At 39.4% G+C, this 23909-nt stretch overlaps 1 protein-coding gene across 2 annotated transcripts in view; it reads left to right on the plus strand.

The window, feature by feature from the left end:
• Positions 1–21478, plus strand: part of ppp2r5a (protein phosphatase 2, regulatory subunit B', alpha isoform) — a 56730-nt gene extending 35252 nt beyond the window's left edge. Inside the window, exons 5-13 of one of the 2 annotated variants that reach the window (XM_034240131.1) lie at positions 5608–5738; positions 7170–7229; positions 8083–8191; positions 8584–8637; positions 8825–8875; positions 8963–9082; positions 10546–10673; positions 11394–11495; positions 18935–21478. In XM_034240131.1, the coding sequence (XP_034096022.1) occupies positions 5608–5738; positions 7170–7229; positions 8083–8191; positions 8584–8637; positions 8825–8875; positions 8963–9082; positions 10546–10673; positions 11394–11495; positions 18935–19184 (1005 nt within the window). In that variant the 3' untranslated portion in view covers positions 19185–21478. The remainder of the gene's footprint in view (positions 1–5607; positions 5739–7169; positions 7230–8082; positions 8192–8583; positions 8638–8824; positions 8876–8962; positions 9083–10545; positions 10674–11393; positions 11496–18934) is intronic. The other variant, XM_034240132.1, reaches the window with a different exon arrangement.
• Positions 21479–23909: the final 2431 nt, after the last annotated feature.

Raw genomic sequence — 23909 nt, forward strand, 5'->3', positions numbered from 1 at the left:
AGCATTCGTGGTAGCAATGGGTTTTGTAATTGCACATGCATCAGTGCAGGTGGGTTTGTAAGTAGGAAGCTAAAGCTCAATTGCAGCCGTAAGACCTAAAAAAACAAGATATCATTTCATAATTATAACTTTAGAGGAGAGTACTAGCTACCTGTTGATCTGACAGTGATGTGACAGCTTTACGGCTAGATCTATTGATTATTTCCATATCTCTAAATCTACAGATTATATAAGTAATTGCAATTGTCTGTATATTAGTTTTCAAAAGTCACATTTTGACTATAAAAGACGAATAGGAATACCCCAAAAATATTTTACATAAGCGACCTTTGCGTTTTTGGCATTTTGTTTTGGGGAAATGACTGATCGATGAATCACTGCAGCGCTTCACAGCTCACACAGGCTGTTCAGATGGCTGTTCAAATGCCTAGAATTCCTAATGTGGTGAGTTAGAGCATTCAGCAGCATGTTGCAATGTGTTTTGGGACCCTGCAGTATGATTGTTTGATGAGTCAGACATTAATAAACTAGCTCAGCTACATCCTCCCCGCTCAGTACCCACTTACTGCAGGAATGCTTCACTTCTCATGTGAAGCCGCAGAGCTAACGGGGGCCACAGGGCCAGGAATGTTGGCCGGGGCCACATCCGAGGTGCCTGGACCGACTTTCCATGATGTGAGTGTGTCGTGGGGGAGCTTTAAATAGCCGCCTTATGTTTACTCTTCAGGTTGAGAAAAGGAGGACTGTGTTCGGAGCAAAGTGAAAGGAGATGGAGGTTTGGGTGGCGCAGGGTAGACAGCCGTGGTTCACTTTTCATAACACAGAGTGTAGGAGCAGCTCTTCGAGTATCCCTATGTGAGACGTTCACAAACATATTGGCACTCTAGCTTTGACTAGGTGATGTAGGCATGTGCAATAGTCCCTTTGCAGGAGGTGTGGTATCCTCTAATGTACTCCAACAATCTTTTTGCTGCTTGATACAAAAGGAAAGAAACTTTATGTACTTTTTAAACTATGACTGTGCCATTTAGGTTGAATGTTGCAGCTTTAGGGCCGCCACATTAGCCCCATGTACACAAGCCGAGTCCTTTCTACAGCAACCCGGATTAAAAAAAAGAAAGCCAAAAACCTATAAAACACGTTCTTTTTTCAACAAAATTAATGGTAAACATTTCTGTATTTGTTCCCTATTCCAAAATGTACCGCAGATTCGTAATATAAATTCATGTTGGAGCCAGAAGGTTCAGCGTTTTGTTTAAGAAGAACATTTTAATGTGCAGTGAGATGAGGTAACGGGTCAGCAGTCACGTGGGTGTACCATACATACTGTAAAGCCTGTTTCCTAATGCACTTCACACCTCAAATACATCCTAACCTTAGACAAACCCCTTGAGCACTTTATTGTTATTTGACATTTCTGAATGTACGTCTTCAGGTGAATGTCTTGTAGCCCTCCTCCCTGTAGAAATGGATGTGGAGTAATACAAACACGCAGCTCAGCAGCTCGGTGTGAAAAAAATGTTTTGATGTCAACTCTGATTCAGCCAGAGCTTTGTGAAGCTGTGTACCTGTTTAGTGTAATCATGGCACTTGTCCCAGAACATCCTGAAGTGGAAAATAACGTTATGCATGATTGTGTCAGTGTCCTATCCTCTTAGAAACCGAATCGCTGCTTTTCTAGCGTTCTCAGTAGTTAACGGCATATGTTGGTCCCTGGGTATACAGCTTTAAAACTAGCACTGCCCCTGAACCGCTGCATCATGGAGCGCAGCTGCTGCAGGAGACAACCTTCAACATGGGAAAACAACCATATGTGGAGCTCAGAGCTGATCATGTGGTCAGGGAGTATTTTAGGATGTTTTGTTGTTTTCAGGAAGAAAAAAAAGTGAAATGACTCACAGGGGGCTTTCTTCAGTTTAAGCTCCTTTCTGAAAAATAAGAACTTTGTCATTACTTTTCTTTTGTGGAAAAAAATATATTTGAATGAAAGTAAATATACTCTGTTGATTTACATAATATAATCTCACAGGAAAAACACTGCCAGAAGAATTGAATATTTAGACAAAGGCTGTGATATAATATATAATGGTTACATTTGCTGAAGGAAGTTCTGTCATTAAGCATTTTGGGCTTTATTTATAGTTATATAAAGTTTCAACATGATGTGAAATGGCTTTTTTTTTATTATTCAAAAACCCTTAAATGTTCTTGAAACCGTTCTATTACCTTTTCAAAAACATGAACATCATTTTAAATCCAAACCTGATTCAGAACATTTTGTCTTTGTTATTGATTTCCTCAGTGTATTCTTTTTGAAAGCACTCACTGCTTCTGTTAGACATTAACATTTCTAAGAGCATTAATCCAACATAATTCAATTTCCTGGCTCAACACTACTGTTTCTGGACTCGGTGTCCAACTCTGTCCTGCTGTATCCACACTACAGAGTAGATAAAGCAGTCAGGTACACATTTGAAGCAAGCATTTGATATTGCTGTAAGACCATTTAATCACAAAATAAAGTGAAATCATAATACGGTCAATTTCTTAATCGATTTTAGTCTCATAAAGTTATTTTACGTTGAATCTAGTGGCACAAAATCATGTTAGAAACCAGCTTGATGCAGCACAGGCTTAAATGTGACATTGTCCAGCAAGCGTCAGATACAGCCTGAGATTTTGTACGGAAATGGAAAACTGCTGTTTGCTTAAAAGATGTTATAATCCAGAGTATTATTATAACTGTTTTTGTTGCTGTTGTCGCATGAGTGCTGTCTGTTTGACTCAATCTTCTTTAGTAAAGAGAGAGGCTTTTACTCTGAGAATTACTCGTTTAAATGTTGATAATGACCAGTTTATTCTCACAGTAGCTACTCTTTCTATCATAACTATGAAATAAGCTGAGATGGACTTTACCACGTATGATTTTCAGGATCTTCTTATTAAAACCATGGAGGAGAATTATAATGATTTGTTCTCTTCTGAATATTTCTATATTGGCAAGTTCCCTCTCTGATTGTGCACAGTGTCTGGCTACAGATGGACATAACACGCAGCGGAGTAATGATCTGTTTTTTGGGTTATTTTGGGACATGTTCTGATTCAGGCTCCAGAGAAAACTCAAATCCCAGTGTGCACTACTGTGATTGAATATTGACGTCACCTCAGGCACACACAGCATTATACTGTGGCAGCTTTCGTTACACAATTAAGTCGGGGCCCATCACGGACTTATTGATCAACGTCGTCTGTTATGTCTGGTCAGCAAGGATGTCAATTTCACCTAAACAAACATTTGGTGTAGACCTTGCTTTGAAAAATATGCAGGGAATCATGTACAGAAAATGATCTCTATTTAAACAACTATCTGTTTCAAATAAGTTAATGTTTTCTTATATTTTACAGTTGGACAAATAAACAATAAAACGACTACTCAGTGGTGTCAGAAAGGAGATTTACTCAAGTACTGTAACATTTTGATGTACTTCTTCCCCATTATAATTCAGAGGTAATTTGTGGACTTCTGCTCCACTACCTTTTTTTACTGCTGATGCTTTTGTACTTTTACTTGAGTAAGATTTTGATTGCAGGACTTTTATTTAAGTACAAAATCTGAGTACTTGTTCCACCTCTGCAAATGAAAAACTACAGATAAAAACACCTCAACTTCTTGTCATTTATCCGCTAACATATATGCTGATTCCGATGTGTATCTGCAACACGCTTATATCACTTTAGGCGCGTTCACACCGCAGTACTTTTCCCACTTTAGTTCCGATATAGTTCCGAAATGTTGCGTTCACACCATAAGGCGCATTCACACCGCAGTACTTTTCCCACAAAGGTTCATGAGAATTTAGTTCATGAGAACTCTTTTGTCGCGTTCACACCAAAAAGAGCCGGTACTAAAATTAGTTCATGAGAACCTTTTTACCCCCACGAAAGTCCCTGCTAGAGAGCAGAGAGCTGCTAGAGAGCAGGGACTTTCGTACGGCTCTCTTGTGAGAAAGAGCTATATTTCTGATTGGCTGGGCGGATTGCAAACCACGCCCCGTAAAACTCCCAAAAAGTTTGGTGAAGCCGCCATTTTATTATCCTCGCATTAGCATTATTAGCATTAGCATTATCCCAGCGCAGAAACGCAGAGAGACTAACTTATGGCAACACAAAATAAAACATGGGAGCGGTGGAGATGAGGAGGTGTCGGCGTTCTGGCGATTTACTCGGAAGGCTGCTGGGACTCCCAGCAGCTTCTACTGAAGCCAGTCCCCAACTCCGGGGACTTCCGGCCGGGGACTTTGGGCGGCAGTATACGCCGTGAAGTGGTTTGCGGCCTGCCAGTAAATCCAAAGCAGAAGAAGAAGAAGTGACGTCAGCGGCTTCATTTGCCTAATCCTCCCCCAGGGACTTATTCTGGTGTGAACGCGATCTGTACTTAGTTCATGAGAACTAAAGAGTTCTCATGAACTAAGTTCTCATGAACCTTTGTGGGAAAAGTACTGCGGTGTGAATGCGCCTTTTAGCTCTAGATCGAACTAACATTTAGCACTCTCCCATGTATGTAAGGTGAAGCTTACAACTTGCCAAGTATTTACATGTCGCAATATTTATCTCCCAGGGTTTGAATGAATATGCAGAGCAGAAGAAGAGCATGTGTGCATGGTGAAAACCTTTCTCCTGGTTAAGGCAGGTTTATATATAGACTGTCAGGCCTGTCACCAAGGTGCTGATGGCATGCCTGTAGAAAATAAGTATGGTACTGTGAGGCCGATTCGAGCCTGAAAACATTCCCTTTAAAGTTGGTTGCGGTTGGCTTGGCTGCCCTCGACAGTATTGTAATCATGAGTCATCATCATGTTGCTGGAAATAGCTCTTATGTGCCAGAGATATCAAATGTATTTACAATGCCGAGCGTTCAGACACACATGCTGTGTACTCGTTATATAAGGTGCTTCTAGCTGGTAGGATATGGATTGATTCTTCACACTTATTTGAAGAAATGACTGCCTTGCACAATGAATGTTTTGAGCTCGGTAGAGAAAGCCTTCGTAGTACGCTGGTCCTCCTTTCTGATCGCCTAGAGGTGGAGGAAACTCATTTGCAATAAGTAATTACAGCACCCAGTAGTGTTTCAATATCAGGGTAGCCCCCGGTGAAGGCTGATTAATGGCACAGTACATCACATGGCAAAGGCCAAACCAGACGAGGTGCGTCAGACGCTGTTACAGCTCAGAAGGTGATGATCGATCATCATGATTTTACCGCACAGTAATTCATTAGAGAAGAACGCCATGAAGTCAGAAAACTAAACATTTCACAAATCTTTACCCAATCTGTCACAACCTTTTTCTACTAACAATAAATGTGTATTCAAGGAATTAAAAATGGTACAAAGCTAAACTATATAAATTGTATTCCCCCTCAGTTAAATGCGTATCAAAGTGCTGACTAAACATTAAGCAGGGTGGAGACTTAACAAAGACATCCCATTCCCCTTAAATCAGGACTGAATACTGAGGATGTATGTGTGTGTGTGTGTGTGTGTGTGTGTGTGTGTGTGTGTGTGTGTGTGTGTGTGTGTGTGTTTGTGTGTGTTTGTCCCTGCAGCTGCTGGAGCTGTTCGACAGCGAGGACCCGAGGGAGAGGGACTTCCTGAAGACCATCCTGCATCGGATCTATGGAAAGTTCCTCGGACTGCGGGCCTTCATTAGGAAGCAGATCAACAACATTTTCTTGCGGTGAGTTAAGACTTCAAAAGACAAAGGAGACGGATTGTCACACAGCGCTGGCATGTTGAGGAGGTCTTTTACGTTTTCATTTCACAATTGTCTCAGTTGGGGATGGTAGGTATTATAAAATGTCGTTACCAGTTTTGACAGGAAGCCAAATCCCAGTTTAGACTGCTATACTGAATTTAACCACTAGGTGTCGCACTTGACGCAGCAGCCTTTCTCCAGTAGACCATAAAGAGCCCTTGAAAGAGTGTAGAGACCCCAGTCTATTGTTTTTTCCCCCCATACTTATCTGTTTAATTCATATCCAACATTTTGCCTTAGGCGTAGTTTTTCATTTCTTTAAGGTGAAGCTATTTGTGGGGCGAAAAAACATTTTGTTTGCGTTTGAGGCTGGATGTAGGACAGTGTTTTGAAGTAACTTAGCAATCTCTGGTGTGGGGATTCAACATCAAAAAGAATATGGGTGGCTGTTTTTTTGCCGCAGTGTATTTTGTCCTTGCCTCTATCATATCTCATGTCACCTCCCCCAAAACATGTTTTTATTGTAAACAAAAACGCCATGTGTATCTCCCCTTTCCCAACTCTACTGAAATGAGATCTCCTTTATGTTAACGGCTTATACTCAGCAGTAAATTGTGTCCATCAGCGCGTGTATAAACAAACAAAATATTATGTTAATCACTTTGGAATTTTACGTTTTAATGATGCGAAACAAGTTGGATGTATATACGCAGTGACTTACTTTAGAAAAAAGTTTAGTTTGCATTTAATCTAACGAGTTAAAGCTTGGTCACCTGACAAACCTGGTAAAGCTAAATGAACCTTATTCGTTTATCACATGTTATATTTGGTAGCAACAGACACCTCCTGCTGTATAAACGTGATCACTGAGCAGCTGTGTGTTGATTCTTTACGGCTCCTGTTGCTGCGTGACAATGGGCTTTACATGATTGAAACGGGGGGGGGGGCACTTGATGTCGTTTCCAACAGGCAAGGTGGCAAAACGGGAGCACCCACTTTGACCATCTGCCACGGAGAACAAAAATAGTGCCACAGTTGCCAGGCTCTGTCTGAACGTAGAGAGCGCGACGTTAGCAAACAGGAGAGACGAACCACGAGCAGTCGATGAAAGCTCTGCCGCTAAATATGCGTCTATGTTCCAAGTCCGTCTCTGTCAGATATTTAAATTGGACTTGTTATCAAATAATGCGGTTATAGGCTTTTATTCAGAACATCAAACTGTTTTCTGTCAGCTCTACTTTCATTGAAGCCCAACTGCAGTTAGTTTCACAGCTTCTTTTTAGGCGCAAATCATATTAAACTTAATGATTTATGATGGTTTGATGTCAAAGTTTTGTTGTAATAATTATTTGAAATTTGGAGCAGCCTGAGTCTCCTGTTTGGTTCATGTGTTTTTTCATTATTTGCGTGCAGATTCATCTATGAAACCGAGCACTTCAACGGAGTTGCTGAGCTGCTAGAAATCCTGGGAAGGTTTGTAATAATGTCCCTTCATTAATACCCACGAATATTCATTGCACATTCAGTAGTCGAGTCAATGTTATTTAAAAAGCACATTGAGATGAATAAAAACAGAACCCAAAGTGATTTACAAAGAAAATAAAAAAAGGCATAAATGAGAGAACATAAATATCTTGATGAAATCAGAACGCATAACACTGCACAAAGCAACAAATAGTAAAGACATTTGGTTGTGAGTGATTGGATGTATTTGAAAAAGATAAACTTGAGTCAGGGTTCTTACGGACATTAAAAACCTGGAAAAGTCATGGAAATGTAACTAAAGTTGCATCAAATATAATTTATATTTTATCTAATCGCCGAAATAGTAATGCTATAATGATAATACATACTGTATCGTATAGTAATGAAACGTAAAATGGCTTTTAACTGACGAGGTATTTTGCTGGTGAGAGATTTGAGTTGCTTTAGCGTGTAGAAGCTAGTAATCCTACTCTTTGATTTGTTTTAGATAGGCACAACATGTTTCAGATGCAGACCTTATTTTCCTGTTCCATGTTAAAAGAAACCATTTTCAGTGGTACCGCTGAGAAAGAGTCATTGTTTTGGTCATGGAAAATTAGGTAAAGGTCATGGAGAAGTCATTGAAAATCATTGGTGAAAAAGTGTATGAACCCTGTTGAGTACTCTGACAGTGTATACGTTTGGTAACGCTGCCATGTTAGAAAAAAAACTTGAAGAAAAATGTGGATTTAAAAAACGAATGACCGAACTGTGGTCTTCATTCTGTCACAGCAGGGAGTCTAGGTTGTGTTTTGTGTTTGTCTTCATGCTCAGTAATCTAATGCTGTGCTTCTGTTTGTAGTATCATCAACGGGTTTGCGTTGCCTCTGAAGGCCGAGCACAAGCAGTTCCTGATGAAGGTGCTCATCCCGTTACACACGGCTAAAGCTCTGGCCCTGTTCCATGCGCAGGTAGGAGAAACTCTCTTTTAATAATCATTATATCATTTTTGATATAACTCTCATTCGTTTTAGCTGCACATAAGCTAATTATATGTATATTGTACAGCTAGTGTTAACGGGTTGTCTCTGCAGAAATGAAGCACCGTCATGATGAATATTTGTACTATAGCATCTCCTGGTGGCTTGGAAGTGAAAATGCACTGGTTCAATTATCAATACTGTGATTAACTGTATTTTTAATTTCTTAAAAGTCAGCACTATGGGAATGTAAAATAATAATTACATGCATCATAGGTTTTCACTCTCAATATCATTTCCAGAGGATGTTCTGTACAGTGTTTCTCTGATGCCAGTTTTGTGAACAGTTTGTACTTTTACTCTTTTTCTCGTGTGTCCCTCAGCTGGCCTACTGTGTGGTCCAGTTCCTGGAGAAAGATCCTACACTCACTGAACCGGTACTTGTTTTTAGCATTCCTCCCACTCAAAGCACAAAGCACAAAGCCCCGAGTACTAAATGTGTCTACACTGCAGAGAGATGTGTAATGGGTGCCAGCAACAGCCCACTCAAACAGACTGTGCGAGGTTGTTTTATTTTTAAATCGGGGAGAAGTTCTCACAAAATGTCCTGCTGTCTCCTCTCAGGTGATCCGCGGGCTGCTGAAGTTTTGGCCTAAGACCTGCAGCCAGAAAGAGGTATTCTGCACACATTAACTCACACTTATCATAGTTTTAAACCCGATCTTTATATAGCCTAATGTCCCGCTTCTCGTTTCTTAATAGGTGATGTTCCTGGGTGAGATCGAGGAGATTCTGGATGTCATTGAGCCGACGCAATTCAAGAAAATCCAGGAGCCGTTATTCAAACAGATCTCTAAATGTGTGGCCAACCCACACTTTCAGGTACGCCGATTTTACAAACCGAAACCTAGCTACAGTTTGTTTAAAAGTCTTTGAATCACTCTACAACCTTTGTCTAATGTACTGAGTAGTGTTGCAGGTTGCCCTAAAAAGTATTAAAGTTGATAAATCAATTTAGCAAAAATGAAGGCTATTAAAAAGTATTACACAGCTTTTTCCAAGGTATTACATTTTGTAGCTTGTTTTCAATAAGTCTATGAATTGTCCAAAGAGGTTGTATTCTACAGTCTGCCTGAATGTAATCATTGCGTAGGTGTGTAGTGTGATTCTGTGAAGTTTATTTATGGCATCCCGTTGGAGTTGAGGTCATCTGAACAGGACATCGCACGCTCACTGCTTGATAGCGCGCGAAGGTCCGTTTACGCCGGTTGTTAAACAACATCGTTATGGGGAAATGCAAGTCTGCGTCCAAATGGTTGGAAGATAAGGAGGAAGGACAATCAATACTGCATATAGTCAATGTGAGGTAGAGTGTGTCGCCAATGTAACCGGTTAAAACTCTAAGTGGCGATGAGGTCTTAAAATGTATGGAAAGGGTCTTAAAAAAGGTCTTAAAAGGTTTTACATTTGACTTCAGGATCCCTGCATCCTGTGTTGTCACAATGCTGGAATTTTAAATTGTTATAAACCTTTTCGAAATGGTGTAGTATTTACACAAATTATTAAAAGGTAACTATAAATTCTAAAGTAAAAGAAACACCACTTTTATTTTCTTGGCTAGAAGCGTAAAACAGCAGAAATAAACAATTCAGAATTATTCAGAACCTTTTTATTATTATTCTGCTTTTTGTTGTGTTCCCTTTCCTGTAGTGTGTTATTTAGGTTTTTGTGCAAAAGTTAAAAGTCCCAAAGAGTTTCTCTCCCACACCTGAAATGATCATAATGGGCCCCTTTAATGGACCCAAACTGCATCCTCCAAATTGATCAGAAAGTCTGAGATCGTTTCAGTTCATCTTCGAGTGACTCGGGCGTGGAATTGCCATCATATTAAAGAAAACTTTTGAGAGTTTGAAAAGTTAAATGTAATCGCTATGCTTTCCAGCTTAGGAGTTTGCTTAACATTGAATAAAACACTTGATTGTCAACATAGTGGCTCTTTCATCTAAACAGTTGTATAACAGTTGTATAAACCGAAAAATATTTTAGTATTTGAGATGAAACAATCCCATAATATATTAATTCATTATCGCTGACGAGACATAGTGCAAGATCAGCATTAAATCATCCAGATTAAAACTAAGTAATATTTGTAAAATATGTTGATTGCTTAATGGATTTCATAAACTTTATATTTTGCAATTACAACTATAATAACAAATAGTTGTGAAGATAAATGCTTGAAGAGTCTTTAGGGTATAAGTGCCTTTGAAGTGCTCGAATATCACTCTTAAGAAGCTGTACGACCCCTCAGTTTAAGTCTTTTTAAACTCTTTTGCTTTGTGCAGGTAGCGGAGCGGGCGCTGTACTTCTGGAACAACGAGTACATCCTCAGCCTCATCGAGGAGAACATCGACAAAGTTCTTCCCATCATGTTCGGTAGCCTGTACAGAATCTCCAAAGAGCACTGGAACCCGTGAGTGCTCTTTCTCTCTAGCTGTGAACTACTTATCCTTCCATTAACACATGCTAATTGGTTTACCATGGTAACATCGGGATATACACATCCTGCCCTATCTGAGGCATACTTACTTAAACTTATACTTAACAACTTGCTCGGTCCTGAAAGTAATTCCAACTCGATGCTCTTATTTTACAGACATTTACAAAACCAACGCTAAAAAAGTACAATTATTAAGTAAAAATCTACAAGGAAAAAAAGAAATGTGTGAACAGTAAGGTTGCATGTTTGTAATCGAATGTAAAAATAAAATAGATAAAGTAAAAGAGTATATTTAACTTAAAAATACAAACTTAAAAATAATATATGTGATATTTGTATACAATTTGTGATCTTATTAAGTATTTAATTGTGCAATTTGTTTCATTTACCACTTCTGAAAAGAGTGTCCTCATGTGCACCTTGGGAGCTAAACAAATAAATCACAAAATTGCAATTTTAGGAGTTAAAATAGAATCACGCAACAGTTGTTGTTCACAAACCTTGTTAAATGTTAGTTTAATAAACCTTTCTCCTGAGATTGAATGCAGCCACGTTAATATATTGGAGGTTTTCTTTAAATGTGTGACTATTCTGATGATAATGTTGATTATTACATTAAAAAAAAGTTAAATTTTCTTAGCAGTTCGACGTCCACAGTCATGTTTCTCACGGAGCGTTTGTGCTGTTTTGCAGGACAATCGTAGCTCTGGTGTACAACGTGCTGAAGACGCTGATGGAGATGAACTGCACGCTGTTTGACGAGCTGACCTCCTCCTATAAAGCAGACCGGCAGCGGTGAGGAACACATCTACAGACCGTTCATTAGATTGACTTTTATCTCGTACGACACCTGGGGCGGCCCATTTCACTGAATTGTCCCTTATGTCACAAAACAAGTCAGTTAGTTAGTGCAGCATCTTAGGAAAGTACTGCTGGTTTAGGCAGTTTAATCGTCTTAGCTGATCTTGAAAACCAAATGTTAGCTTTGCTTCGACAGGGGAATTGATTCATGGAACTTTTGTAAATCATGTCTAATACTTTTGAGTTTTGTTCCATGATTCCGATTATTTCAACCTGAGACACGCTCCACATTTTCTCCCTGAGGTTTATAAGCAGAGGGCTTATGTTTGCAGTAGGCGCCAAGTTTTTCATAGATTTTCTCTTCACCCAGCACATCCCATAGAATCTGATCTTCCTTAATCCTGATTTGAAGCCACTCTCACGTGTGCCTGCGTCTACATGTTTACTTTACTTCTGTCTTTTGCACAATGACTCTGTATTTTTATTGAAACATAAAGGCACATATCCATCCTACAGTTTCTAATTTCTTATATATTTTTTCATTATTTAAACAATGAAAATGACATTGATCAGCAATTTGAAATATAAATTAAAAGTACTGACTTCATGATACCTATACACAGGGGTGCACATAACTTTTTTGCCCTGGTTCTCAAAGGAGTACCTGGAGATGTTGCTTGGTGCGCATCCTTAAAATGAAATAAACCGGACCTTTTGAGGGGTACTTGACTTTATGAACGGGGGGGAGGTGCGCTAGTGAGCACGCAGCAGGGTTACTGTGCGGAGCGCATAAAGCAGACCCTTCACGCGATAGCGAGGGGTAGAGCGAGGGATCGCAGATGCCGTGGTGCTCGCGGAGGGATTAAAACAATAGCTCGCGAATTATACTTTGGCGGCCGTTAATATTCCTGGGTGGCCCGCCCAAGTAAAGTCTATGTGTGCTATCTTACCAGTTCTCTCTCTCTCTCTCTCTCTCTCTCTCTCGCTCTCGCTCTCGCTCTCGCTCTCGCTCTCGCTCTCGCGCTCGCTTGCTCTTTCTCGCTCTCTCTCGCGCGCTCGCTCTTTCTCTCTCGCTCAATGTTGGTGCGCAAATGCGCCTTTTTTTGCGGGGGGCGCACCTGCGCACCAGTTATGTGCAGCCCTGCCTATACATCACCCCACATATTGAAATCTATCCATCAGTCAATACTTCCCTTCATATTGACCCTTTTACAAACAGAACTATACCAAAGTACATCCACATGTAGGCCTGTCACGATAATTAATGTTGTTGGACGATACATTTTCCCAGAAATTATTGCGATAAACGATAATATTGTAAGACCATTTTAGACCACTGACATAATGATAATATATAATAATAATTAAAGTACATCCATTCAAACAGAACTTTTGTATTGAACATTCAACATTACAAATGAAATGTGAAATAATTTTCAAATATATATTATATATAATAAATAAACAAATAAATTGAATTATAATAAATTAATTAAATCACACACAACCAAAACAATTAATTAAAATACTCAGGCTGGAAAACAGAGCTCTCTCTCTCTTTCTCTCTATACAAATAAATATATATATATATATTAGGGCTGTCAAGTGAACGCGTTAATAACCCGTTAACGCAAGAAAAAATTAACGCCACTAATTATTTTAACGCGATTAACGCATGTGTATTTTTTTTCCTCGGCCGCCCCGTAGTTTCAGAGCGCATCGAGTTTAAAATACCATCTACAAGCTGATGCTGACAGCCCCGCTCCTGCTGCTCGTTTGTGGCAGACCACACTTCCACGCTCACCGGCAGGCACCGACTGGCTGTTGGGAGGACCGGGAGGGTGTGTGTATGTGTGGCCCGAGCGAGCGAGAGAGAGAGACCTTACGTGCATTGTTGTTAGCATCTGGTGCTAGCTAGCTGCGCTAACAGATATAAGGAGCTGCTTAAATGAAAACAGAGGAGCGACATTTCGCCGACAACTGCGCCGAGCACTTGACTTTATGCAAACAGCCAGACAGTGGGACATTGTACGAGAAGTCAGCACACTCAGTGCAACATGATTGCAGCGTCCAGGCAGCTCCCGTTCGAGCATATGCCTTGAGCTGCACATAGCTCCAACGATCCATCACACACACACACACACACACACACACACACACACACACACACACACACACACACACACACACACACACACACACACACACACACACACACACACACCATTTTTATTGTATTAGGTTCCAGGTTGAATTGAGGCGAATATTTGTAATGTTCAGAAGTTGTTGTGTTTAATATATTCATGAGAATATTTGTCATTGTTCAAATGATAATAAACATTAGCATAAAGCATATTTGTCCACTCATATGTTGATAAGAGTATTACAAACTTGAAAAATATTCCTCTAAGGTACATTTTAAACAGATCAAAAATGATTAACTATGGACAATCATGCGATTAAATATTTTAATCGACTAAAATTAAAAATTGTAATCAGATTAATCACAGTTTAAAAATGAATTAATCATGATTAATCACCATTCGAACTATTTTCCAAAATATGCCATTTATTTATGTATATTGTTGTGGGAATGGAAAGAAGGCGGATATATCCATTTAACATACAGTATCTATGTTTATTATAACATTTTCTGCGTGTCAAAATGAAAGACAACCCACACACCTATCAATCATCAAACCGTGGGGTCTTAATTCATTACGTGTTGATTTCTATCAACGGGGGAGTACTTCAGGAAAGTCGACGGGGGGGGCGGCGGCTCGTGCAGTACTTCGTGACCACAGAGTGTGAACGTTGTGATCAGCTGTTTTAGCGCAGTTCTCCAGTGAAGGGGGGGGGGAGTCTCCCTCCGCGGCCGGTTGGCGTAGTTTTGGCACAATTCCGTTGTACAGACCGACGTTAACAGCAGCCCTGTCTGTGCACACGGAGACCGACTCTGTCGTCCGGTGATCTAACCGCCTTCTGGAAAAGCTTCACAAGTACGTCGGTACGCAAATGCGCTTTGTGACACAAGTGACGGTACGCATTTCAGATTACGCACATAACCTGCGTACCAGTTATGTGCACCCCTGTACTACAGCAAAAGTATTCTCCGTCGGGACTTCCTGCAACAACACCACGCCGTTATCAAAGATGTTCTATTGAGAAGACGATCACTCCGTGACAAAAGTTTTCAAAACCGTGGCTACTGAAATCAATCTTACTAACTGCTGTCTGTGCAATTTACTCCGCGAGTTGGCAGACTTTATTTTGCTTACTTTAACATCATTTGTCATGGTGGGGCTAAGCCATTTCTTGGTATGGGTGTAGCCTACCCCAGCCATACCCTGGCGCTGCCACTGGTGGCACGTATGGGGTGGGCCATTCTGCACATGCGTTAAATGCGTTAAATATTTTAACGCAATTAATTCAAAAAATTAATTACCGCCGTTAACGCGATAATTTTGACAGCACTAATATATATATATATATACATACAGTGGGGCAAAAAAGTATTTAGTCAGCCACCAATTGTGCAAGTTCTCCCACTTAAAAAGATGAGAGAGGCCTGTAATTTTCAACCTAGGTATACTTCAACTATGAGAGACAGAATGGGGGAAAAGAATCCAGGAAATCACATTGTAGGATTTTTAATGAATTAATTGGTAAATTCCTCGGTAAAATAAGTATTTGGTCACCTACAAACAAACAAGATTTCTGGCTCTCACAGACCTGTAACTTCTTCTTTAAGAGCCTCCTCTGTCCTCCACTTGTTAACTGTATTAATGGCACCTGTTGGAACTCGTTATCAGTATAAAAGACACCTGTCCACAACCTCAAACAGTCACACTCCAAACTCCACTATGGCCAAGACCAAAGAGCTGTCAAAGGACACCAGAAACAAAATTGTAGACCTGCACCAGGCTGGGAAGACTGAATCTGCAATAGGTAAGCAGCTTGGTGTGAAGAAATCAACTGTGGGAGCAATTATTAGAAAATGGAAGACATACAAGACCACTGATAATCTCCCTCGATCTGGGGCTCCACGCAAGATCTCACCCCGTGGGGTCAAAATGATCACAAGAACGGTGAGCAAAAATCCCAGAACCACACGGGGGGAGCGAGTCAATGACCTGCAGAGAGCTGGGACCAAAGTAACGAAGGCTACCATCAGTAACACACTACGCCGCCAGGGACTCAAATCCTGCAGTGCCAGACGTGTCCCCCTGCTTAAGCCAGTACATGTCCAGGCCCGTCTGAAGTTTGCTAGAGAGCATTTAGATCAGGGGTGGCCAACCAGTCAGAGGTTAAGAGCCAAAAATGTTACTATGTTACTGCAAAGAGCCACATCAAACACAGTCACAGATGCACGTGCACGCCACCCTCCTTCTCTCTTTTGTTCTCAGCCTTTCTCTGTGCTCCTTTACTTTCTTCCTCCCCTTTCTCTCACACAGATAAAATAAAAATCTAAAACTTGACATGCACACACACACACACACACACACACACACACACACACACACACACACACACACACACACACACACACACACACACACACTCAAAGACCCTCCCCACAGAGACACACCAGGGTTCATACACTTTTTCACCAATGATTTTCAATGACTTCTCCATGACCTTTACCTAATTTTCCATTACCAAAACAATTACGGTACCACTGAAAATGGTTTATTTTAACATGGAACAGGAAAATAAGCAAAATACCGCAACAGTTAAATGCCATTTTACGTTTCATTACTATACGATACAGTATGTATTATCATTATAGTATTACTATTTCGGCGATTAGATAAAATATAAATTATATTTGATGCAACTTTAGTTACATTTCCATGACTTTTCCAAAACTTTTGGAAAAATATTGTTTTCCATAACTTTTCCAGGGCCTGGAATTAGCATTTTGAATTTCCATGACTTTTCCAGGTTTTTAATGACCGTAAGAACCCTGACACACATAGCTCTGCTCAGACAGATTTATTGTAAATGTCACACACCATAATATTGACAGAAATTGAATCAAACCTCTCCTACCAGTATTCAGAGGCCAGTTAACTTAACAACATAACAATGAACATTGTGTGCACTCACACACAAACTCTCAGTAAACAAAATTGAAAAGGTTTTTTATCTTACTTTTTTGTCTTACTTTAAAAGTGCTTCGTTATTTTTTTGAAAAAGTGTGTCTGCTTTTCTGCCTGACTTTTCAAGGTGTTTATCTTCTGCTTGCGAAGTTCCGTACCTTTTGGGGAGTCCTGGTTGATGTTAGCATGGAGTGAGGTGAAATGGCGCTGAAGATTTGAAGCCTTGAAATGGGTTAATGCTGTCTGGCATATAAGGCTAAATGACTTGCAATTGCGTTCGATAAAAAAACATGAACTCTCCCACTCTACTAAAAACGTCCTATGTTCGTCTTCCTATTTTCGCTTAGCTGTGCATTTCTTCCCTGCCATTTTAGGATCAAACTCAGTTCATGGTCAGATCTGGCCCCGTCTCAGGTCGACTATTTTCATTTCCTCGCTCCTCGGTCTCACCGGAAGTTGATTTGTCTGCGCCATCTTGAGTACCGTCCCATGGTTCTTATTTCTGCCTGAGGATCATTGCGATAATGGAGGAGCGATAACCGAGGAGCCACCAGACCATCCTCCAATGAAATCCTCAGATACTCGCTCCGCCCCCTTACTGATTGGACGATGCAGCGCATGCACTGATCTGATGCTTCTTGACATGAGAGCCGTTTCCCATCGGAGTGAAGAAAATACATGAAACTCACGAGAGTCACTCCTCAGTTTATACTGTGTTTTGTTTCAATTCATGTTTCATTTAGTTACAAATATGTGATATATCTGAACAACAAAGTGGTCAAAAATCATTTTATTCATTTTTTGGAAACATTTTCATGATCGCTTTTTTCGTTTTACATTTTAATTTATTGTCATTTCCATTCAGTCAGTCATTAAGTGCTATTTAAAATGTTAATGTGCTACTTATCCACACAAACAAACAGAGTGTGCAATCCAATGAATGTTAATCTAACTGGGTTTTGATAGATAACATATCTCTTTTTCTTCTCAATTATTTTATTTCTATTGTGCACTCTAATCAATATTAATCCAACTATTGTTCGTTTATACATTTTAAGAATGGCGTTTATCTTTTTTGAGAATGAGTTCTTATTTTATTTATTGGGGTCTACAACAGATGATACAAATGTTTCTGTCAGTAAATGTGTAGCGGGGGTGTTTGTGAAAACAACGGGGACAGAACTGCTGTCAGACGAACAGCTGTGCGGCGCCACCACAAACTCACGTCGCTTCACGTGACGTATTGCTCTTAAAACTCATTTCCCTGCTTCTCGTGGTTTCCTTGCGTCCCTCCATGCTTCCCTTGTGGGAGGGACTAGTCACAGAGAAACGACGCAAGTGAGGGAAGCAAGGATTTCATTTAGTTGAAAGTCCGTGTTGCCCAGCGACAGCCCCAAAACATCACTGCTCTAGAGGAGATCTGCATGGAGGAATGGGCCAAAATACCAGCAACAGTGTGTGAAAACCTTGTGAAGACTTACAGAAAATGTTTGACCTCTGTCATTGCCAACAAAGGGTATATAACAAAGTATTGAGCTGAACTTTTGTTATTGACCAAATACTTATTTTCCACCATAATTTGCAAATAAATTCTTTAAAAATCAGACAATGTAATTTTCTGGATTTTTTTTTTTTTCTTCTCATTTTGTCTCTCATAGTTGAGGTATACCTAGGATGAAAATTACAGGCCTCTCTCATATTTTTAAGTGGGAGAACTTGCACAATTGGTGGCTGACTAAATACTTTTTTGCCTCACTGTATATATATCCCGCCCGGCTCATTCAAGTCCGTAGGTTCACCTTGTTGATTTGGCTTAAATCCAAAATATTCCCACACCGGAGATGGAGTTAGGTTTTGCAATCAATTCGATTTAACTTCAAATTCCCCATGAGTAAGTCACACGTTGTCTCCTGCTCGTCATAATAAAATGAAGAAGAGAGGGAAAGGTCATCAGAACAAATAGATTATTCACAATAATAAAATAAAATACGAGGAATTATTAAATAAGTAAATAAACGTAGCATTCAGAAAAAGGTCCTATTCTCCCTTTTACATGTTTCCATTACCTCTGTATATCTGCTGTATACTGATACTATACAAAAATAGATTGAATAGCCTAACAAAAAAAATTAATACAAACATTACATCCACCAAGGCTTGCTGTGTGGTGAAAGCCATTCAATGCTCTGGTCTGCAGTTTCTGGGAGATGCCATGTCTGAATAAGATGCTGCAACCTTTATACAAGTCTACTAGATGCATCGGAAAACATGAGAAACTATTGATGTGATGATGGAAATAAGAACGTCTATTTCTTCTCTGTCTGTTTCCAGGGAGAAGAAGAAGGAGCAGGAGAGGGACGAGCTGTGGAAGAAGCTGGACGAGTTGAGGCTCAGCAGCAGCGCTCTCGTCCAGAACAACAGCCACGGGCTCCCGGGTGTCCAGAACAACAACAACAACAACAACAATAGTAATAATAATGACACCCAGGACAAGAGCGCAGAGGCTGCTGCCGTCACCTCAGAAAACAAAGATCCTGACGACAGTGTGGCGGCCAATGAGAGCAGCCCATGTGCCAAATGACACCGGATGTTAGTTTTTTATTAACGGTTTGACATCGTGTTCAGGACTGTCAGGAGAGGATTAACGGAGACAGAAAAAAACACAAATTACACCTCAACAGTATATTAAAATCAATTTAGAGTGACTTAGAAACGCCAGCATTTCCTTGGCATAAAAAAAATATATATTTCAACTTAAGACTATTTTTGGATGTTACAGTGTGGCTGCAGTATCTTGTTTATTCGTCTGATCAAAGATTTATCCTTTCACATTTAGTTTCTTAACTGAAAATGATTTTTTTTTTGTTTATATTCGTTGTATGATACATGGGAGGGGAGAAAATAATGATGACTTGAATTTAATGTTTCGGATTGTGCTGCACTTAGACAAGCTGAATAGCTATTTAAAGATGTCTATTTTTTAATGTGCTTTTCCTTGTTGCTGCCAACGCTTTGGGTGCAAACCTTAAGGAAGAAGGGAACTCGGACTTTGGGAGTATTCGGGGTAGATGGGACCAGATCCATAATTAAACATTGAGTGTCCATTGATGTATTGAAAAGTGTAGTTACCACAAGAAGCTACAGGACCGTTATCTCACTTTAGAGATAGAGAAGGGGAGGTGCATGGCCAAAAAGAAGATAAATCCTGATGAATTATAATCCCATATATGGATTGATATCTCTGTAAGTGACTCTAGTTGAGACTGAAATTAAAACTTGTTCTCAATTAGGGTAGATGTCATATTTGTGAGATTATTTTTGTGTTTCGGGTGTTTGTAACTGTTCGTTTAGCTAGTTGAAGCTAATAGATGTCACACAACACCTGCATTTATAAAATCACACTAAAGTATTGAGACGGGACATTCAAAGAGTTAAATGTTTTTCATTTAAAGTAATGTTTCAACTTTTTGGGGAAAAGCCTTGTTGGCTTTTTAATTTTGAGAGTTAGTTTAGAAGTTTGATACCACTCTCATAGTGTAAGAAACTGCAGATGGTTAGCTTAGCATAGACTGCAAATGTAGGGAAACAGCTAGCATAGCCCTTTTTAAAGCCTTATTCAGACCTACTCGCAAACACACATTCCTGGTAGTTTACCTCGCAATCCTTGTGACCAAAGAAAAAATATCTTATATTTAATGTTCCAGAGATGTCAAATCAAGTCTGTATTACAAACACGTTTTAATATTTTACCAACTGGACTTCCTCGAGCGTATTTCATCGTTTTACCTGTAGCTTAAAAAATGCCGACCTAGCATCAATCATCAATTTGACGTTTATAGGGAATGTTCAGTATAGGACTATTTCTGAATTGTCGTTTTAACGCCTAGCTGTTTATTTATAAAAAATAAAACATGTTCATTTGTTAGAGTAATGAGGTGGATTTTGACTTTTAGACAGGGCTAGGCTAGCAGTTTTCACCTGTTTCCCATATCTATGCTAAGCTAACTGCCTTCAAGTTCATCGTACAGACGTGATTTATTGATCTTCTCATCTGACTCTCGCCAAAAAAAAAAGCCAATAAGGGCATTTCCAAAAAAGTAAAAGTATTCATTTAAATCAAGTTAATTAAGAAATAAAAACATATGAGACCTACAGTACTATCTTTTCTAGAGTATTGACGAGGCAAATATTTTCTACCGTTTCATTTTGCAGATGAATTATGATGGGATGCAGGATGCGCTTGAGTGTATATTAGTCGAGTGTGTATTATGTTAGATTGGAGGCTACTTAAAGGGAAATGCCACTCAATTTAAGATTTTTCTGTACAGTATATTGTTTCCGTGGTCTAGGAAAGTGCAGTCTTAGGAACATAAATGGTTATCTGTCAAAGCCGAGAAGACTTACACTTGTCTTACCACTTATCTGGCATTTTACACAATGCACAAGAGGCTGAGTTTTTATATCCAAACTTATTATGAAGTAGTGATATCAAGAGACACCAGAAAATCCGAGTAATCTTTACCATCAATGCCTGTTCACTCCCCGCATCTCCAGACTTTATAACCTCACATTTGCTTTTAGTGTCGACGTCGGGAGTTTGATGAATGTGTTCATGGACTTAATCTGACTGCCGTAGATCATAGGAACAATTTGTGACTTCTTTTTAAATTGAACGGTGTTCCTGCTGAACCCCGAGTGTCTGCTCTCTTACTTCTTCTGAGTTTTTAGGTCCAGTCTTTTCTGATGCCTTTCTGTCAGTACAGCATTCCAACCTCTGTGACGTTAAAAAAAACTGCGTGGGGAACCTGTTTTGTAATCGCAGATCTTATTTAGGTTTCACCATCAAATAAAGTCTACTCTATCTTTCTACTCAAAGCATCCATAACCAGTGTGTTTTTTCCTTATCTCTCCCTAGTGTTTAGGTGTAGTACAGGAGGTCAACAGGGGGACATCTTTGTCATCAGCATTGAGCAAAATCGCTGCAAAAGAATTAAATAAAATAAAGAATACCTTTTATTTTGATCAGGTTATCATTAAGATCCAGATATTTTCTTTAAGAGAGACTTGAATACAGCAGAAGAAAAAATAAAACAGGCTCAAAAACAATCACACACCTCTTAAGTTGAGTTGAGTAGCACTTGAAATGTTTTGGCTCTATGAAACCTGATGTACTTATATGATTCTGTTTTCTTCAAGTTTGTATCTTACTGTTAGTCGCTTTGGATAAAAGTCTCAGCTAAATGTAATGTAAAAAGTGTTCAAAACAATTCTGTATTGAAAACGCGAGCAACCATTTTATAAATATTCACATGCCAACCTGATGCCAATCCATACCCATATTCACATAGGCACTTGGTTGATTCAGATAATAAAACAATATCAAATTAACAAATAAATGATGTAATACAATGGATAAAAGTAGACCTTTATTGATATCTAGGTTAAATTCACAAGCTCTCCATGCCTACAATAATAAGTAACACCTTTACCAGGTGAAACTTTAAAGTAAATACATAAAACAATCTATTCTTATATGTCAATCAGACAATTTAAAAAGTCTGAAATGGGCCATTCTGAATAATGACTGCTTTTACCTTTAGTGCTTTAAGTATGGAGGACTTTGACTTGTAATCCTTTGTACGTTGTGATGAGACTGTAAATATCCTTCTACCGCTGTGTGAAAGTGCTCTGAGCTGAGTGATCAGACGTTATTTAAAACGGAGGAGATTGAATTTAGCGACCATTAGAGCCCATTTTGTGACACGCTGTCATTACAGCTCTTTCTCTAAATAGCAGTACTGTAATACCTGGAGGTGAGTCGTTCCTTCCACCTGTTAGACACTTCCATGCATTGTTCCCACTTTTCATCATTTTTAAAGTGTAGGGCTTCATCCATAGCTTTATTTGTAATCAATATGAAATTACTGAGGGAGAAAAACAAATAGATATTTTCTCATTTCAAGTAGTGATTTTACTTGATGTAATATATTAACTCTTCACTCCCTGGGATTCATATGAACTGCATACATACAATGCTGTATTTGGATCTTTAAGTGTCCAGTTTGTTTACTTCATTTTATTGCATTTGGTTATATATTTTATATTTCTTTAATAAGGACACAGAAGGAGGTGGTTGGGTATATCTCTTTTTTTTTCTTTTACAATTTGTGTATAGACAATTAAAACCAATACCTTACGTGATACTCATTATGGTGCAACACACACACACTCACACATCTGCATAAAAACAGAAGTAGTTGTTGAATGAAGTATTTACTCCAATACTGTCCGAAATTCAATTTTGAAGTACTTTTTCTTTCAATTTTTCCATTTTCACCTACTTCTTATGTCTGCTCTGTTGCATCTCTACAGAGCCCCAATGGGACATGGAAGGGGAAAAAAGTAGGGATAACGGTTTAAAGGTGGGGTAGGTATTGTTGGAGAAACCAGCTCGAGTGCGCTAGAATTTGAAAATACACAGCCGTAAAAAATCTGCCACTTCCTTATAGAGCCCCTCCTCCAACACACACGAACGCGCACATGACCAATGAGGGCACGAGATAAGTTTGTGCACAGATGGAAGGCTGACAGGCAGGTAGGCCATTGATTGATTGATTGAAAAGTTTATTAACAGCTTGTATATTGGGTACAGTACAGTACAGCTCAAAACATACAATTGTTAAGGGGATGCAGACCAGAGAAAGACTTTCGTCTTGTTTACATCAGGGTCCCCCATTTCCAATTCATCATGTCATTTAAGACATATAAGACATATTTGAGATACAGATGGCTTATTTACAATTTACATACAGGTGGTTTTTTTACATACAGATTGCTTGTTTACAATTTTCATTTTAGATTTCGTTCTAATTAGGGCCGGGACTCGATTAAAAAAATTAATCTAATTAATTAGAGGCTTTGTAATTAATTAATCGAAATTAATCGCATTTTTAATCACATAAATATTTGACCTGAGAACAGTGAGAAGCAATTTTTTCACATGGATTTTAGTATACCATTAGGCGCATTCACACCGCAGTACTTTTCCCACAAAGGTTCATGAGAACTTAGTTCATGAGAACTCTTTGAACCTGGGGGAGGATTAGGCAAATGAAGCCGCTGACGTCACTTCTTCTTCTTCTGCTTTGGATTTACTGGCAGGCCGCAAACCACTTCACGGCGTATACTGCCGCCCAAAGTCCCCGGCCGGAAGTCCCCGGAGTTGGGGACTGGCTTCAGTAGAAGCTGCTGGGAGTCCCAGCAGCTTCTACTGAAGCCTTCCGAGTAAATCGCCAGAACGCCGACA

Source organism: Gymnodraco acuticeps, unplaced genomic scaffold (assembly GCF_902827175.1).
Source record: "Gymnodraco acuticeps unplaced genomic scaffold, fGymAcu1.1, whole genome shotgun sequence".
NCBI lineage: Eukaryota > Metazoa > Chordata > Actinopteri > Perciformes > Bathydraconidae > Gymnodraco > Gymnodraco acuticeps.